General features: G+C 41.7%; 1 protein-coding gene and 1 long non-coding RNA gene across 22 annotated transcripts in view; one reads left to right on the top strand and one right to left on the bottom strand.

Moving 5' to 3' along the window:
- Window positions 1-3,549, top strand: part of CLASP1 (cytoplasmic linker associated protein 1) — a gene marked incomplete at its 5' end in the record, with an annotated part of 162,964 nt that extends 159,415 nt beyond the window's left edge. For all 21 annotated transcript variants that reach the window (XM_083732126.1, XM_083732135.1, XM_083732125.1 and 18 more), the window contains one exon: window positions 886-3,549. In XM_083732126.1, coding sequence (XP_083588252.1) covers window positions 886-972 — 87 coding nt within the window. In that variant the 3' untranslated portion in view covers window positions 973-3,549. The remainder of the gene's footprint in view (window positions 1-885) is intronic.
- LOC310852866 lies at window positions 1,909-19,121 on the bottom strand. The gene is made up of 2 exons (XR_014568372.1): window positions 18,977-19,121; window positions 1,909-4,329 (listed from the first exon to the last, which is right to left on the bottom strand). It is a non-coding gene; the product is annotated as an uncharacterized lncRNA (long non-coding RNA).
- Between the last annotated feature and the right edge of the window lie 6 nt (window positions 19,122-19,127).

The following is a 19,127-nucleotide window of genomic DNA, read 5'->3' as shown; positions in this document are numbered from 1 at the left end:
ACAAAATGGCAAAGGGACATAATGGGCCTGGCAAGTTGATATGTTCCTCCACTGCTTTCTGATGTCTGACTTGTGTTCATGTATTCTTTTTGTGCAGGGACCAGCCATTTTCTTCTATTTTTTATTAGTTGTCTCATAAAATAAATTTGCTATGCGTCATAAAAAATGAAAGTAAAATCATTGACAATAAAGCCAAATGACAGTAAAAAGAAATCCTCAGCCACCTTTCAATGAACTGCTATTCGTTGAAAGAGAACGATTTGAAAATGATTCATAGATGGTACTTAATTCCGAGTAGGTTGGCTAAGATTTTTAAGACAGAATCAGGTAAGTGTTAGAAGTGTAAAGAAGTGAAGAGAACGTTCTTCCACTTGTGGTGGACATGTAAAAACGTAAAGGGGTATTGGGAAATGATTTATAATGAACTGGAAAAAATATTTAAAATTACTTTACCAAAAAAACCCAGAGTCCTTTTTGTTAGGGGTAACCCAAACTGAAATTCCCTGGTGTCAGAAAAGGTTATTTATGTATGCAACAACTGCAGCCCATGTTTTGTTAACCCCAAATGGAAAGTGAGCCAGGTCCCAACTAAAGAGGATTAGCAGACAGAATATACACAATTTGCAGATTTAACATATAGAATAAGAGCAAGAAGAACATACGTTTAAAGAAGATTGGAAAACATTTATTGAATATATGGAAAATAACTGTATACAGCTGAAAACGCTGCCAGCATTAAGATAAATTCAATCCATGAGTCACATTGAACTCAGTGGGACTTACTTCCAGGCTTACACACATAGGACTGCACTGTGAAAGACCCATTCTGAACTGGAAGCAAATTAATGAAGAGGCGTGGGTGTTACTGTGTCTCCTTTCTTTCAGATGAAGCTCCTCAACTTGTACATAAAGAGGGCCCAGACCACCAACAGCAACAGCAGCTCATCTTCAGATGTTTCCACGCACAGTTAATGGAGATCTTTGGACATGCCTGTAGACATAGAAGCCATCAGCTGTGCCTCTCAGAGACCCTCCCCTCATCAGCACGCTCCACCAGCTGATGGAGGCCATGCAGAAATTTATTGCAATCAGTATTTTTAGTCCTTTTAAAAGCTTTCTATGGTAGGATATTATTGTTACTGAATGTAAAGGAAGCAAGGCCTGGGTTGCAGTCTTCTTCATTTGGAAAAAAAAAAAGGCGATAGAACACACCATGGTTAGAACACACTGCAGTTATCCACTGACGTTTTGGGGGTCATACTTACAGTAGACTTGTTGAAATCAATGGGCTTAAGTTCATCATGTGAATTGATTTCAGTGGATCTACCTTGAGTATGACTTCTTGGATTCAGACCTTGGGTTTTTTATTAGGTTGTGCTTGTATCGGTCAAACATTTGACTAGTTCCTCCTGTTCCTCTAATTTCAGGAATGTGTCCTTGTTTCAGAGATGAGGTTAAAATTTAGAATGGCCTCACTTGGGTTTTTTTGGGAGAAAGCCCTACATTCTTTAAAAAAAAAAAGGAAAGGAAACTAGGCCCCTCAACTCACTTTTTAAAATTATTACGGGGGGAAACACCAGCACAAACAAATTGTATAGTACCATCATCTGAGTGACACCGGTCATGGAAATTCCCTGAGAGATCTCAGCAAACTTGCAATGGTGCCGTTTATATAGGGCAGATGCACTTACCCTACTATAACCCATTTAAGACCCGCCTCTGTGTAGATGTTTCAATTTTCTGATTATTATTTTTAGCACTTGCTGAGAAACATTTTTTCAAAGTGAGAAAAAAAAGAAAGCAAAGCTATATGCTGTGATATAGTCTTGACTTCTTACTCCAGAGGAGGTTCTACTTACTTGACAAAACTCATTCCTACTCTGTTTTTCATGGTGTTTTTTTTAAATTTTATTTTATTTAAAAAAACGGAACTCTGTTCTGTTACAGTATTCACTGGGGATTGAATTCCTTCTGTAATAATTTTATCTAGCTTTATGAAATCTGTTAGTATGCACTGAGCGTGAATGCACTGTAATATCTCTGAACTGGTTAAGTATCAACACTCACTGTCAAAGGAACTGACAACCTATCTCTTAGAAAAGATATGTGAAATGTGCTACTACTGCTGCTGCTTCAATCCTCAGTATGAAATTTGTACTTTCCAAACCTCGATTGGCTTTTGTAGGAGCTGCAACTCAGATAACCAGGCCTTTCTTTCTTAATAAAATACTGCTTTCGTTTGTCAACCAATGCTCCTTAGTGTGACACTTTTTCTGTTGCCACCTCCCCACCCAACCTTTGAGTACTCCAGGAGTTTGTCACCCCACCTCCCAACATTCACACAATCTGATTTTATTTATAATCTTGTTTTGTGTCTACTGTACATAGCAAATTGTTTCCTTTCTCTCTTAGTATTTCAGATATGACTCTGTTTCATTAGGGTAGTACTCAAAGGGCTAGGTAGTAACCAATCTGCACCAATCTGCTTTCTTAAAGCTATACAGTTGAGGGTGGGGTGGGTGTTTTCTTCCAGGCACAAGAACCCTTTGGCTACCAATCCATACATGCTGGTGAAGACAAATCTGCATGATGTTGGCGCTTAGCTGCCAGATTACGGAGGGCTCCTACCTTTTCTCAGCACTGTCCAAATGTCTGCAGCTGCCTTTTTACTTGCTGCCTCCTTACGCAGGGCTTTAACTTTTCAGACCTTTTGAAAGAAAGAGGTTTCTTTTTCTTTGTATTCTTCCCCATCTTCTCATCCCCCCTCCCTCATCCCGCACCCATTTCCCTCCTCTTCCCAGACCTTCATATCTGAGAATCCGCACAGAACAACCCTGCCTGCTGTTGGGTTGGGTTCGATGGAGATGTACATGCTGCCAGTGGGGCGCCAGCGTCCCAGGGCATGAGCAAACAAATCAATGCAACCCCTTTCACACCATCTGAAGTACTGTAGGTCTCTTATATAGTCCTGCACCGATTGAGGCATGTGGCTTCTTTTAAAAAGGTACACTATGTGTGCTTGCCTGGATTACAGTACAACACAAGACCTTTTCTATCGCTTCCTAGTAGCTTCTCAATAACCTGTATAAGTAATGTAACTTGCAACGTTGTCATATAAATCTTCTTTCTACCACCCTCCCAGACCCTTTATTTATCAAGTGTAATAGTTCATATTAAAGGACAACAGAGAAATGTTTGTAGAATGCAGCAGGATTTTGCTAACAGTAATAATGTTTTAAATGGGAAGGATGGGCTTATAAAGCCACTCAAAACAGTCAGCCATCAGAAAAGAGTTTGTTGGCACAGTGTTCACGCGCATGTATTTAATTTCTATTTTTGGGTTGGTTATTTTCTTTTATTTCTCTTTTGTTTGGGGCGCTTTTGTCATGTTACATCCATATCTGTATTTATATCTTATTTGTTTCACTTTTGAGTGTATCATGGCAAATGTACAGATGTTTTTATGTTAACATTTACATGATAGAATTTGCTAAAAAATAAAATGAAACCTTTTGAGTTTGCCCTAGAATAAATGACAGTTAAATTTAAGTCCTTATGGGAGCCTCTTTGCACTACAATTTGGTCATGAAAGCAGATGACCTCAAAGATGAACTGTCAGCACTGAAGCATGATTTTTTAAACCCCAAATCACATTCATTTCCACACATGTGACACTGTCCAAGGGTACACCCATTATAGTTGCATTGTATCCCTGTTCAAACGTTCATAGTTGGGAGGGGACAGGATCATGACTGTGGCACCAAGTTCTGCCCTCTCAGTGCTCTGAGATGCTTATCGAAGTTCTGAAACTCTCATATTGGTCCTTGCTTGCTAGAATAGGAGAGAAGGGTGTACAGGTGCATAGAAATTAACTCTACTGTACAAAGGCAATATCATTGTATTGCTCACTTTTGCCTCTGGCTCTGCCCATCTTCAGAATGTGACCCACAGAAGATTGCTCAGATGGGAATTCTGCCTTGAGCCAAAGAAATTCTTTTCCTGACCTTGCCCTACATGCATAGTCCTCCCCACAAACCATGTGATCTACATAATGTAAACATGTAGTCATGCACCTGTCTCTCTTGGGAAACAATGAAGGGGTATGGCTTGGGGGGTGGCACCAAACAGTTGGAAAGTTACAGCACCTGCTGTGGCTTATAGAGACTGGTACCTGAGAGACATGTTTTGTTGAAGCTGGGACAGATGAAGGTGTCCAGTTGTGCTGCTGCAGATGCACCATGGCGTTTCTTTTCTCTGTGCAGTCATTCACCATCTGGTCACTGCTGTGGGTAAGCAACCTGACAGATTGTCTCCAGGCACTGCCATCATCTGCAAGGGATTATCACATGGAGGGATTAATGTTGCCAGCCTTCATGTCACATTTGCAGACATCTTTGTAATGCAGAGTTAGTCTGCCAATGGGCCTGGTGCCTGAAGCCAGCTCCCTGTAGAGCACATCCTTGGGGATCCCGCCATCCTCCAAGCATAACCTCCAACATGAGTTGCAACCTTAACCCTACTTACCTGGGAGTAAGCCCCACTGAATTCAGGACTTGCTTCAGAGCAGTCATGGAAAGCCTTGTGCAGTAAGTGTACTACACAGGCATAGGGCAGGGTCACTCTACACACACACACAAACACACACACCCGTGCAATTTTGCTTGTCACTTTTGAATGCCTGCACAGGACTCTTCCCTTTTCACATTCAAAGGGTTTTACTACTTGATAGATAATCATTAATGCAGGTTCTAGGGCTTTAGCCCAGATAGACATGAGCACAAGACTGGATTCTTATCGTAAGCATATTGAATTCACTGACTTAGCATAGCCAGAAGAACAGTTTCATGCACTGAGATATTCATTGTCAATATATGCTTGAAAAAAACATGATATTTCATTTCCTATTTGATTGATGCAGTATTGACACTAAACATGCAGAGCTGTGTGGTGTGCTTCCTCCTCCATCCCAACAATATCTTATACTTTTTTATTTGTGCTTAAGCTGTTAGGACTTGCTTGATGTCCTGGACGAGAACAACTAAAGCAACATTTGATGGTTGAAAACAAAGACTCTTCAGCACTTAACAACTGCAGACTTGTCCACATCTTAATCTATTCCTGCAAAAATTATCACAAGTCTGTGGCACTTGTAAGGGTAACACGTTTGTTTGCTAGAGCCCACTTGATTTGTTTGAAGCATCTTGGAAAACTGGTAGGTATATATAAAATAGAGATGAATGAAAACAACAGTTGGAGGCAATAAAATACAAGAGACAGTAATAAGTGTGCAACAATGCAATATTTTGTGCTCATTGTGGAATGAACATATAAATGTCAAAAAACAACAACGGGGGGGAGGGGGAGGGGGAGGAGATGGAATCTAGTGAAATGGGGAACTCCTAACCCACAGAGCCAATCCACAGAAATATAATGGCTGATAGTATCAAAACCTTCTGAGCTGTCCAGAATAATCAACAGGGTTTCCTCTCCTGCTAGGTCTCCCCCATAAGGTTGTTTCATTGCCAAAGCCAGGGCAGTAAAGAGAATGAAATGGGTCTAGGTAAGTAGTTTTGTACAACAGAGCCTAGGGTTTCATGGGGACCACCTGTTTAAATACTTTGCCCCAAAGTTGATCAACTGGTTGATAGATATTACTATGCTTAAAAGAGTCCAAGGAAGGTTTATAAAGGCATGCACACATGCAGGACCGGATTTAGGTTTGATGAGGCCCTAAACTATTGAAGTAATGGAGCCCTTTATATATCTGGCTGTTCTTTGGCAACAACAAATTGTCACTGTTTTTTTGTGTTGAATATATGCTATAAGGTCATTTATGGACCTAATAGGTATCTAAAGCCATTTTCACATATCAAAATATTTATTTTGGAAATGTACATCCAGGGTTTTTTTCCTTTAATTTTTTGGGGGGCCCCCAAGAGAGTGGGGCCCTAAGCTATAGCTTGCTTAGCTTATACGTAAATCCGGCACTGCCAGCATGTTTCTCTTTCAAGGGGGCCAGGGCTGCCTCTTTGCACAACAAAGTATTAATGGCCGCTTACACCAGTCCAGCGAATCCCCATCTGCTTGATGTAATTAGTCAAGGGCTGAGCAACCTAGAAGCAGGCCACACTCCTCAAAGCATGCCTGCATTGTCAGACTGCAGTTCTTTCCACAGAACAGGGACAGTTGTTGCTCTGGCACATCCAGAAACATGTATCATTATTGTGGTCTTAGGCTAGCTTTATATATATGCTCTCTTGTTTCTGTGGGGATGAGATATGTCCGTTTTTAAAATGCTATGCCTTAGGGGGCTTCTCAGCCTGATTTGCCTGTAGATGTGCCAACAACAAATGACACAGTGGCAAAAGTGTCTTGATGGGATTTGCCCGTACTGGGTCAAATTGGTTTTTAGCCCTGAAGCACTGCAGAAAGCTCTGAAGTTGCCGGCATTGCAAATTGCATGTTAGGGAAAACATGATAGAAATGCAAATTTTAAATGCACGTGCCTTTACGATCCCCTTTATATTCAGTTCAGCCAAGTGGCTGTTCTAGACAGAACAGAAGGAGGTATTAACTGCAACCCTGCTGTCACATTTCTATGAAAGTAAACAGTGATTTTGATAAAACATACGAGAGGCACCAGTAGTACTTTTTAGTTAAGCATGCCCACATACTATAAAATATACAGACAGACACACACACACAGAGAGAGAGAGAGAGAGAGAGAGAGAGTGCGCAGAAACAATCTGGAACACTGGGTTCTAAAAGATAAATGACACAAGTTTCTATAGGCAGCAGGATAGTTACTCTCACTCAACTCATGTATTTTTTAAAATAACTGCTTAGGATTTTGTTGTCATAAGCTTATCCTCAGTGCTGTTCTACTAGATTTTGCCAAATGGGAAGGTCATGGAGATATTTCCCTTGTAGCTTTTGAGGTGTCAACTACAGAAGTATCCAATTAATCTCCTTGTGATTTATAGATGGGAGGCAACACACCTTGTGCCATGGAAAAAACACAGCAACAATTAATGTTGAGATGGAATCTCAGCAATCAACAGGAAACTGTCAAGCAACTGCAATCCAGCATTGTCATAGTCACGCCAACAACACAATTTTTTTAATTTAAGGAATAGATAAAGAAAAGCAAGAGGTAAATAAATAGTGGGCAAACTAGAAATCATTCATGTCGTTAGTCCTTGCATTTAAAAAAATAAATATCAGGCATGGGGGCTTTTACCTTTTTGTTTCTGTTAAGGCTTTGATCAGATTGAGGCTCTCTGCATTGCCACCAATAAGAGTTTCCTAAAAAACTAGTATTTGAGAGTGTGCTCCATATTCCCAGAATCCCCCCCACAAAACATCCTGTACAATATGCAAAGAACCTGAAGTCTGTCCAAAGTAGTAAACTCTATCCAATTTGCTAACATCTCTATCAACCAACAAGTTTCCACACAAATGAAACTTTCATGTGGTCTTTTCATGATGTTGTGCCATAAGTTCTTATCAGAAAAAGTGAGAAAGATAAGAGCAATGGAAGCTCTTAACCAACAGTGCAGCTAGGTAAATTTAGACCTTGAACTCAAGGGTCTTACAGAGGTCCCAAAGGTCTTGTGCATTCAGTTATGGACCATTAATATTTATCTTCTACCTACCAATATGCATACACCACCACCATTCTAAGTTTTACAGTTGCTTCTATGTTCCTGATATGTTAAAAACCAAAATACAAAAGGTTTGACAACCCTGAGTATACATTGCTTTACATTTTAAAACGCGTGTAAACTCTAGCACTGTTATGACAACAGTAATAAAATGTAGTTTGCTTCTGCTGCGCCAATGCTAAAGGCATTTACTTGAGAGTAAGCACTATTCTGTTGTGTAAAAGTAAAGTAAAAAGAAATAAAATGGGTGTCTATAACCATTCTGTTTAATAAAAAGGAAGGAAGGCTGCAGTAGCTAACACCAGCTCTGGCAACCCTGGCACTTACGGACACACTGTTAAAACCATGTTCATGGAAGACAATCTTACTTGGCTATGAGTGATCGCCAAAGAAATATGAAGAGTTGGTGCCAACCCTGAACCTGTTTGCTCCTGCTTCCATCATCTGTAACTTTCTGGGTGGCCATCTGGGGACCTGCTAGGCTGCGGGGAAATGGGCCTCTTCCTTGAAGTCCAGTCCTAGCTGCACCACTGCTCTTAAGTGGGGCAACAGATGAGCTTCAAGATCCATTGAAGAGTTCCACACTGAGGATAACATTGGCAGGTAAGTGACAGTGTACGGGAAGGTGAGGTGCTTCTGATCAGCTGTAACCTTGGGAATCTGCATCCAATAGGGCTTATTAGGTTACATAATCATATATTCTAATGTACAACATCTCAGTGTTTGATAATAGAGGTAGCAAAAGGATCAGACTCAAAAACAAGGATTTGACAGACAACCCAACAGATCTAAAGAAAAGTAACAGTTTGCAGAAATCTTTGGCAGGCATCCAGGGAGATAGAAGCCAGAGATCTGTATGAACTCAATAGACAAACCACCAAGCCTCAAGAAACTGTGGAAAGGGAGTGTAAGCGAGAGTCCTCCTGCACTAATCAACAGATTATGATGAAGACATGCATGCCCTTACAAAATCCATTGCCTGCCTGTAGAACAGCATTCAGTGAGGCTGGTGCTGCCAAGGCAGAGGTAGGTGTGTTGAATTTTGGTCAGCACCGACTCTCTATTTGTAATCCCCAGAGTAATAGAAAGAGAGTATGCAACCCTTTGCTGCTATGTGTGCAGAAAGCAGGCCTTCTTCATCAAGGAATCTAATACACAGAAGAGGCAGTTTCTGCAACACTAAGGGAGTGAAGAGGATCCCCTAAGGAACATCTTCCCTAAAAGCAGTGCTTTTTTCTGGGGGGATGCAAGGGGACACGTACCCCTAAACATTTTGTGAATTGCTGTTGCAGGAATTTATGTATGGGTTGGGGGGGGTTGCCCCTCCAGCAGATAGCATGCACATGCAGCCCACTACCAAAAATCAGCACAATCACTTTTGCGACTTTTGTGATTTGTCCCCACAAAACACTTCATCACAGTTTCTTCCTATCTATTCAAAGGGCCTTTGCTGCACGATACCAAATGTAATTCACTGATATGTATCTGTGTACTGGCTCACTGGGAAAACTTCAGAAATTCATATAGACATATGAGCTCAGCTACTCAGCAGCCCCTCTGCCTGAGTGATAATTCCTGGCATCCTGATACCTGAGTGCCAGACAGGTAGCCATTCCAGAAATAACAAACCCAGATGAAGAAAAAAGGGTGTGATTAACTTGGCTGGGAAACAGGGAAATGTAAATAACTATTTTGTTACACTTGATGGGTGTTTGGTGAAGGGCAAGGAGAACCATGGGGCAGGGTCCAGGATGCTCAGATTGCTGTCACCAGACCTCCCCTTTCATGATGTAACCATGATGTATTAGTGATGTAGTTTGGGGGGGGTGTAACATGGGGATTAGCAGCTAATAAAAGTTTGGGGGCTCTTTTGTTCGGGGCTTCCATCTTGTTCCACCTTGTGGCAGGTGGGAGTCCTGTCGCGACAGTCTTCAATAAAGACCAAGCCTACTGGCTGCTGTTTTGCTCTGGTATTCCTGGCTGGTGTCCTTGTTTTTTTGTCCAAGGGAGCCCTCAGATTTCTCTGTTAACATTGTTAAACCACTGGATAGATCTGGTAGAAAGATTGACAGATTGCCTGAAGCATCCCAAGAATGGGAATTCAGCTGCATCTTCAAGATTCACAGCATTATTGTTACTAGCAAAGTGGGAAATTAAACACTGGGAATGTGAAAAGTCTATTAAGACTTGCAAACGGAAAACATTAAAAGCGGACCAAACCAGAATGACTTAAGGATGGTCAAAAGGATTAAGAGTTGGGAAACAGGCTGTTTACAAATATATCTGGAGGCGAAAGAGCACTAAAGAGAAAGTAGTAATGAGTAATTAGCGAGGAAAGGGTTGACTTGCAAGTTGCTGAGATAATGAACTCCCTTTTAAATCCAGTTTTAACAAGAAAAATTGAAGGGGGAAAGGATTTGGATCAATTAAACAATAACAAAAAAAATGTAAAAAAGAAATTAGACTATCTAGAGGTGCTCATCAGGTTACTCTAAAAGGAACCAGAGCTTAAACATGTTTACTCAGAAGTAAGCCCGAGTTCAGTGAGGTTTATTCCCAGCTAGGGCTGAAATCCTACCAGTGCTACAGTTAGGTAATTTATTTAGACTCTGGCCTTAATAGTCTTATAGGAACCCCACTCTTTAGATTTGGGGGCCATCCTGCTCATTCTATTGAGTGAGAGAGACCCTGGACTTCTGCCTTGAATATACCATTGAATTCTATGCACGCTTCCCTGGGCTGGAAGAAAATCATTTAATTTATTAAGACTTCTGAATTAAAATGCATAGGTTTGGCTGTTAGTATACAAGGGATACTGATGGGACTTAATCCCAATTAACCACACATGGGATTGGACTGCCCGTGACAACTAACTTTTTAATGGATTGTATCTGTTTGCTGACAAGTGGCGGCCATGATTCGCAATGATTATGGACCTATTGATTGGGTGTGTTGTAGAGTGGTTACTGCTGCATCACCAGAAAAAAAGCAATGCATCACATCAAAATTTGTTTATTTGGGTAGATGTAAATTTAGTAATACTTCCATCATTTTACAAGAAATACACCTCGTCATAGTGCAAAAATAATGTCTGCTCAGTCTGCTGTCCTGATGCTGTTGATGGGCAACTTCAAAGCCCCTCCACTCTCCCTTCTTTTATCTCTTAACCATTTAAACATTTATGGTTCCCAAGATTCTTTAGGGAAGATACGTGCTTTAAACAGAGAACTGTCCTCTGCAAAGTAGGCTATATGGTCACCCAAGTTTGCAGCAAGTGTGAATATTGAAACAAAAGTGTTACAGTTGGGCGGGGGGTTGTAGGGATCACAGAATCGTAGCATTGGAAGGGACCACAGGGACCATCTAGTCCAACCCCTTGCAATGCAGGAATATTTTTGCCCCACAGGGGACTGAAACCCATGACCCTATGATGACGAGTCTCATGCAGTAGCAACTAAGCTATCCCAGATCCAAGCAGCTGTCTTTTGGGAATCAAAAGTGTAGTAGTAGATTGCTTTCAATATGCTTTGCATAAACTTTTGCATATAAAACAAATATGAAAGGTACCAAAAAGCTCTAGTGATTACTCATCCAAAGGCATTATCCTCAGAATTCTCACCATGTGGGGAAAGGTGAAGCATAGTAATATAAATAAGGCTTATTTCCTCCTAATTATGAGTATAAAATCTTTATTAATCAAGCTCTGTACTGTATTTATGTCCACACTAGTACTATCATGTGGTCGCCCTCTGTACGGTAGCAACAGTACTATACGCATTAAAAAATCATGAAATTATTAAGCCTTTCAATTATTAAGCCTTGTGTTTTATTCTGTATGCACTGTGGTTCTTTGGATCTTATTAAACCCCCACTTTCACCAGTCCCAGCCAGCATGTTCAGGGATGGTGGGAGTCAAACAACAACTCGAAAGTTGCAGATTCCCCATCCCTAGTCTTTTAGCATATTTTAAAACATTTGCGTCTTTCAGCATGTATGAACTCTGTGTTCACATAAGCAACAATTATGTGCTTAGCATGATTTCTTGTTAAGATGGGATTTCCAGAGAAACACTACAAGTGACTTTTCAATAGGAAGTTGTTCACACCAGTCTTTTTAACTTTTAAATCATCTGAAGCCAAGGCTTCAAAGGGTTAAGCCATCACTGACATGCCCCAGGGGCTAATACTCTTGATGATTTTGTTGCTATTCTAAAAATAGGAGACTAGCTTTCTAATCTCCTTGCCACTCATTTCCACTCCCTGCCAGTTTTTTCCTGCTTTTTCTTGCAGAGGGGCATCTGCAACCCAGAACTGTCTATGACCCTTAAGCTTCTAGAATGATTACCAGGGCTTTAAGGCTTGCCCAACAATGCAGAAACTTTAACCTATCAATGGGTTTTATAACCAAGTTTACAAAATTGGTTTTTGGGTTGGGTTTTCATTCCTCCGTTTTAAGGACAGATGTCAGTGTTAGAAATGGAAATCAGATCAATAAACCTTGGCATTCCCATGCAAATCCAGAGGGCACCACCTTAAGTGAGGCAGGAAACCCCTTCACTTAACAAGCATTCCCACTTGGCAGCTAAAATAAAATCAGAGCAATGCTGCCTTCTTGGAAGAGGGTTGAATAATATCTGTTTAGACAAAGAATAATGTAAGGGGAACAGGGAGTGCTGCTATTAAACCAGGGGTAGAGAATCTGTGGCCAGCCAGATGTTGTTGGACTATAGCAGGGGTAGACAACCTAAGGCCCATGGGCCGGATGTGGCCCAATCACCTTCTCAATCCGGCCCGCAGACGGTCCAGGAATCAGCGTGTTTTTACATTAGAAGAAACAAGGAGACAGGTTGCTTAGTTGCTAGACCACTTCCAAGCAATTTCATCTGATGGCATCTCCTATCTAACTCAGGTGATTGTCAGTTGGAAACAACAGCTGATCTTAGTTTATCATTGTGGGACTAGCCTAGTATAAACTGACTTTGGGAATTAATGAGGAGCAGGAGGAAGTGAGTCAATTTGACATGAACTTTTCTGCTTTACTAACCATACCCAGTCTATTAGTAGATTAGAAGGAGCAACCAAAGCTATCTCAGCTTCTGCTATCTTGTCTAAATTCAATCTAAGAGACAAGAGTTTTAGGTTGGATCATTTACCTGGCTGCAGTTTAAGAGCAATGAAGTCAAGGCAGTGCAGAAATGGGACACCAGAAGGAAATGTCCCCTCTCAGAAATTAACGAATTAAGTAACGGAACGAATTAAGTACGTAACCAGAGGTACCACTGTATCCTTGTGCTGGCTTCTGCTAGCATACCAAGTTCACTGTACCTAGCCCAGAGTCATTCTGAGTCAAACTTAGTTGCATACTACCTACAGCCTCTTCCACTTGCATGTACATGTCTAGATACTATAGTTCCTTCTGTGAAACAACCAATGTTTTTAATATCAGCATTTATTTCCCAAATGCTAATTCCATCCAAAATAGTTGCCCAGTGAAATGAACTTGTAGTTACAGAGCTCTTGACTGACCAGACAGATATGGTTTGAAGATGCAGAAAGAACCTTTTCTGCCAAGAGAGATCCCTTGGGCTGCCGGATAGTCAATATAGTAGCATGGTCATTGCTTTCTTTTTTTATGCATATATGAATGCCTGCTAAAGATAGCCAAGGCAAATGCAAAGCTGCAAGGAGACAGTTCCCTGTCCTGCTCTCACCTGATGAGTGGGAATGTTGCCAAGCCCTACTAGGGAAGCAGGCGCTGGGTGGTGTTTTTGGAACGCCAGTGTTTTCTCAGAGGTGCTTGATAACCTCTCTGAGCTGCAGATGGCTTTTATCAGATTCTGTTCAGTTCCAGCTGGGGACATAGTCCAAGGCAAACCACTGGAACTTCTATTATTTGAAGTTATGCAATGTAGCAGTGTCCAGGTAGCACAACTGCCTCTTCCTTTCTGGAGGCTAGCTGGAGTGTAAATTCTTAAATCTTGTCATGTTTGTCTTATAGCTGATATGCACTGCAAAAGCTGTGTAGTAGTGGGTGGTGGTAAGAGAATAATTCTGTGGCAATTTTTCTTGTTAGACATTGTAAAGCTATTGGGATCTTTTAAAAAAAGAAAGATTAACAATCCTATATGTAGCTGATTTGGGGAATTACTAGAGTTGCCAGGATTCTTTGGGGGAAACTATGACAAGATAAGTGGTGTAAGGCTGCTTTAAATGTATTTATGACATTCAACTAGTGACAGAAAGAACATTCACAGGAAGGGAAGGGAAACAGAGAGGAACAATCTGTCTGGGTCAGGAAATCTGTTTCCTTCACCTCACAGTACAAGGGCCAAGGTGCAGCCGGGGTGCCATGGCAGATACGAAAACCCCAGAATAGTTTAGTGTTTTGCTTGGAGAAAATGATGGCCTTCAGTGGCATGATTATCCTTTGTTGTTGTTGTAAGTCACCTTCAGTTGCCTTGGGCAGGATAGAGAGATATTAATATGCCCTGCTCCATGGCTGCTGATGTGAAGATACAAAGTCAATGAGTGATACTCTGTTTAGCTGTTTTGTGATGTTAAATTATACTGAAGACTACTTTCAGACATGTTGGCAGAACTACCAAAATTAGGAACTAACTGAATATAACCCCCCCCCCCCCCAAAGTGATTATATGAATTGGCTTCTGGTTAAGTTAGATACCAGAGCTAACTGGTATCCGAAGAAGTTTTCATGCACATGAAAGCTTATACAGTGGTACGTCGGGATGCAAATGGGATCCGTTCTGGAGCCCTGTTCGCATCCTGAACAGAATGTAAGACGTGACAGCACATCTGCGGGTCACGTTTCGCTGCTTCCTCGCATGTGCGTGATGTCATTTTGACCGTCTGCGCATGCGTGAGCGGCGAAAACCGGATGTAATGCACTCTGTTACTTCCGGGTCGCTGCAGAGCACAACCCGAAAATACTTATCTTGAAGTGTATTTATCCCGACGTATGGCTGTACCCAGAACATACTTAATTGGTCTCTAAGGTGCTACTGGACAATTTTTGGCTAACTGTGTTATAGCTGAGTGCCACAGTTTGCAAACAGTTATGATTTTACTCTGCCCCTTCAGCTGAGCAAGCATATTGAAATTGGTACGATGTCGTAATTCATAAGTACACATATTCTGGTCTGGCTGGTGAAATATTTTAAAACACTCTCTCTCTCTCTCTCTCTCTCTCTCTCTCTCTCTCTGTGTGTGTGTGTGTGTGTCTGTCTGTCTGTCTGTCTGTCTGTCTGTCTGTGTCTGTCTGTCTGTCTGTCTGTCTGTCTGTCTGTCTGTCTGTCTGTCTGTCTGTCTATCTATCTATCTATCTATCTATCTATCTATCTATCTATCTGAAATTCTTACTGACCTAAAGATCTTATAATCCAAGGGTATAAAAATGCATTGTAATGTTTGCATTACAATGGACCCCGCTTCATAATTTCCACCTACAGACTTTCTTGCATGTCAACCTTCAAAGGACAAGGGTGCTTGAAATCACTAAATATGTTAGAAAACTGAATATGGATTTAGTTGCGACTCCCCAAGGCACAAGCTAAAATGATTCTCTTGGGGTGGGTTGTTGATCCCATAACAAATATAGTACTACCCTATCTCCTGCATAAAGAGTTCAAACAGATAAGTTCAACACATTATGAGCACATAGCCCAACAAGTGTTTTAACCTTCATTCCATGTCATGCGCCAATGTGCAATTTTCCATTTCTGCCCGACACTAATTGTACATATTCTAATAGATATCTTCAGAGGAACAAACTGCTTAAGGCAAAAAGAGTAGTCTCTCTTTCCTTAAATATCACCACCCCTTCTCTGTGAGTTGTGCGAACTCCTCTAACTAGTACTGAGGCCTTGAAAATGTAAACATTGTACAGTGGCACCTCGGGTTACAGACGCTTCTACTAATCCAGAAATAGTATCTTGGGTTAAGAACTTTGCTTCAGGGTGAGAACAGAAATCGTGCTCCGGTGGTGCAGCGGCAGTGGGAGGCCACATTAGCTAAAGTGGTACCTCAGGTTAAGAACAGTTTCAGGTTAAGAACGGACCTCCAGAATGAATTAAGTTCTTAACCCAAGGTACCACTGTATTTACATTTGAAATCAAGATAACAACTTTCTTGCAGGCAGCAAATGAAAATTAGATATCACTAATTAGAGATCACTAATATCTAACAATTTAAAACAAATAACAATAAACACCCATTGCAAACATACCAAACAGTCCATTGTATATAGCCAGGCACTACGTTACAGCCGCATCTGTTCCAATTCTACAGACAGAGACTCTCACCTAAGAGATCTACAGCAAACCTTTTTAGAACTAAAATACCCAACAGATGAAGTTAGACAATAGATCAACAGAGCCAGACTGATACCCAGAGAGAACTTGCTGCAAGACAGACCCAAAAAAGAAAATAACAGAACACCTCTAGTCATCACATACAGCTCCCAAGTTAAAACAGTACAACGCATCATCAGAGATCTACAACCTCTCCTGGACAATGACAGTTCTCTTTCTCAAGCTCTGGGAGGAAGACCTTTCATTGCCTACAGACAGCCACCCAGTCTTAAACAACTCCTAACCCACAATAATACTACAACCAGACCTAACACGGACACTGGCACCAGAGCCTGCAATAAACCCAGATGCCAACTTTGCTGCCACATACACCCGGACAACACCATTACTGGCCCCAACAACATCACACATACCATCTCGGGACTATTTAATTGCTCATCGTCTAACATTGTGTATGCCATCAAATGCCAACAGTGTCCTTCAGCTCTCTATATTGGACAAACAGGCCAGACCTTACGCCAAAGAATAAACAGACATAAATCGGACATCAGGAATCACAAGACAGAGAAACCAGTAGGAGAACACTTCAATCTCCCAGGACATTCTATACAAGATCTCAAAGTAGCTGTTTTACTACAAAGGAATTTCAGAAATAGCCTGGAAAGAGAAGCTGCTGAATTACAACTTATCACCAAACTTAAAACCATGGAGAAACCTGGCCTGAACAAAGACCTTGGATTCTTATCTCATTATACATGACAAAGCCATTTTTCACCTTTTCACCCCTTGCTTCTTCCTGTAAGACCTATTGCAGTCGTTAAGAGTCGTCAACAGGCTCATCACAGCTATCTGCCAAACACCCATTCCCACCAGCCTTCTGAGTAATACCCCTCCCCACCTTCTCACTATATAGAAGGGTCTGGAAACTTCTGTTTCAGTGTATCTGAAGAAGTGTGCATGCACACGAAAGCTCATACCAAGAACTGACTTAGTTGGTCTTTAAGGTGCTACTGGAAGGAATTTTTTTTGTTTTGGATAGAAAGTATGATTGTTTGGATCTGCAGTCATAATCCTTTATCTGTGAAAACCAGAGAGAGAGAGAGAGAGAGAGAGAGAGAGAGAGAGAGAACGAGAACAAAGGCAGTTACCACAAGCTTACTTCCAACACAACTTGGGGGTGCTGAATATCCCAAACATGTATTGGGATGTTTCTCTTTAGGGTGCTTTATATTTACAGAAGGAAAACTGTAATTGTAAGTGACCAAAATTTGGGTACATTGTTTACTTCTGTTCAAGTAAAATAAGACCAGGTAACTACTGACTGGTCAGTTGGATGTCAATACCAGGAAAGGCCCTAGAACAGATTAAACAGCATGCCTATGAGAACTTGGAAAAGGATGCTGTGATTACTAAGACCCAGCATGGGTTTCTCAAAAACATGTCATGCCAGATGAATCTTGTTTCTTTTCTTTTTAAGTTACAAGCTTGGTGGATGCTGTGGACGTAGTGTATCTTGATTTCAGTAAAGCTTTTGGCAAAGTCCCCCATGATATTCTTGTGGAGAAGTTGGTAAAATGCAGGCTGGAGGAGGTTACTGTTCAGTGGCTTAGTAGCTGGTTGACTGACTGAATCCAAAAAGTGCTCACTAATGGTTCCTCATCATCCTGGAACAAAGTGACTAGTGGGGTGCTGCAGGGTTCTGTCCTGGGCCCATTGTTGTTCAATGTCTTTATAAATGGCTTGGATGAAGGAATTGAGGGGTGGCTCATCCAATTTGCAGGTGACACCCAACTGAGAGGGGACACCCCCGTCCCCTTTCTGGTGTGTAGAGCAATGTACATATGTAACTTGAAACCAGTGGTGGGTAGGTGGGGACAACCTTGCTATGTTTTAAGTCACTCATGTATATAGCCTTTTGTGTAACATACTGCAGTAAAAACCAGTCTGGATGGCCTTCCCTTGTCAAAATGTGTTTTTTTGTGTGTCAAATAATTAGTTTTCCAATATAAAAAAGGTCTTGTTTAGGTGCCCTTCTGATAATGTCTGGTTGCCAGAGTGATTTATTTTTCTGTGCTGCCATTTTAGAATTCTGACTGCTTGTTTTTGTTGAAGGTTTTATTCTTGGATGGATGTGTTGTTGCTACTTTTATTCTTGGATGGATGTGTTTTGTGAGCTACTTTGGAGATCCCACTAGAACCAAAAAGATGTATCTATATCTGTATAGGTGTACGCTAATATGGCCTCGCAGCTGAGCATAGTATCAAGCTCCATTTCTACTTTACAAACTGGATCCACACCTCTAAGTTTGCCCCAAAGACAGGCTCTAAATGCCATAGGCATTCCCTTTTCAGAGTTTGGTCTCTCCTCCACTTTGTAGGGTGGGGCCTACTGCCAAACAGGGAAGTGCAAGGCCAAGGCAACTGCATCCCCTTTCCCTCAAATGCTTATGGGTCCCAGCTGAGAAGTGCAGTGCGTAAAGCTCAATGTGGGGGTGAGAGAGGGAGTTTGCAGCCAAATCGCAGGTGCGTGTTTTGCTAGAGGCATTACCAGAAGTCAAGGATGCATTGCAGTTACCAGGTCCGATGTGGCCTCAAAATTTTAACAGCCATTGGGGGGGTCTCTGAGGGCCACATTTGCCCCATGCTTGAGGTCCCCACCCAACTGTGGTATACAAACTACTTTGGTGGGAAGTGCTATAAAAAACCACAGTTTAGGCAATACCTTTAGCCAGTGCTTTTTTTCTTAAAAAATGTTTAGGGGGTACTCTCATTTTCCTACTCATACTGAAATAGCGCCCCTCAATGAGGCCAAACGTAGATTCACAAAATGTTTAGGGGAATGCGTACCCCTGCGTACCAACAGAAGAAGCACTGCCTTTAGCAGTGGGGTGGCAAATTTTCCAGTTCAGCATCCGGTTAGACTTCGTGAGGCAAGATGGCTGGGGTGGGGGGCGGCGAAGATAAAGAATAGTTATATACATTAAACCTCGGAAGAAGGCAGTCTGTGCGGCTCCTCCATTTCCGTGAGGTCATCTTCCCCAACTCTACTTCCGTAGCTCCGCCTCGGCTTCTCCACCTGCGCCGCGGACAGCAGCCGACTGGGGATTGGCGCCCAGTCGCGCGGCCCGGAGTGGCGG

The sequence above is a fragment of the Podarcis gaigeae genome, assembly GCF_964106915.1.
Source record: "Podarcis gaigeae genome assembly, chromosome: 1".
In the NCBI taxonomy this organism is placed as follows: domain Eukaryota; kingdom Metazoa; phylum Chordata; class Lepidosauria; order Squamata; family Lacertidae; genus Podarcis; species Podarcis gaigeae.
The sequence above is the reverse complement of the archived record's forward strand: the minus strand, read 5'-3'. Positions and strand labels throughout refer to the sequence as shown.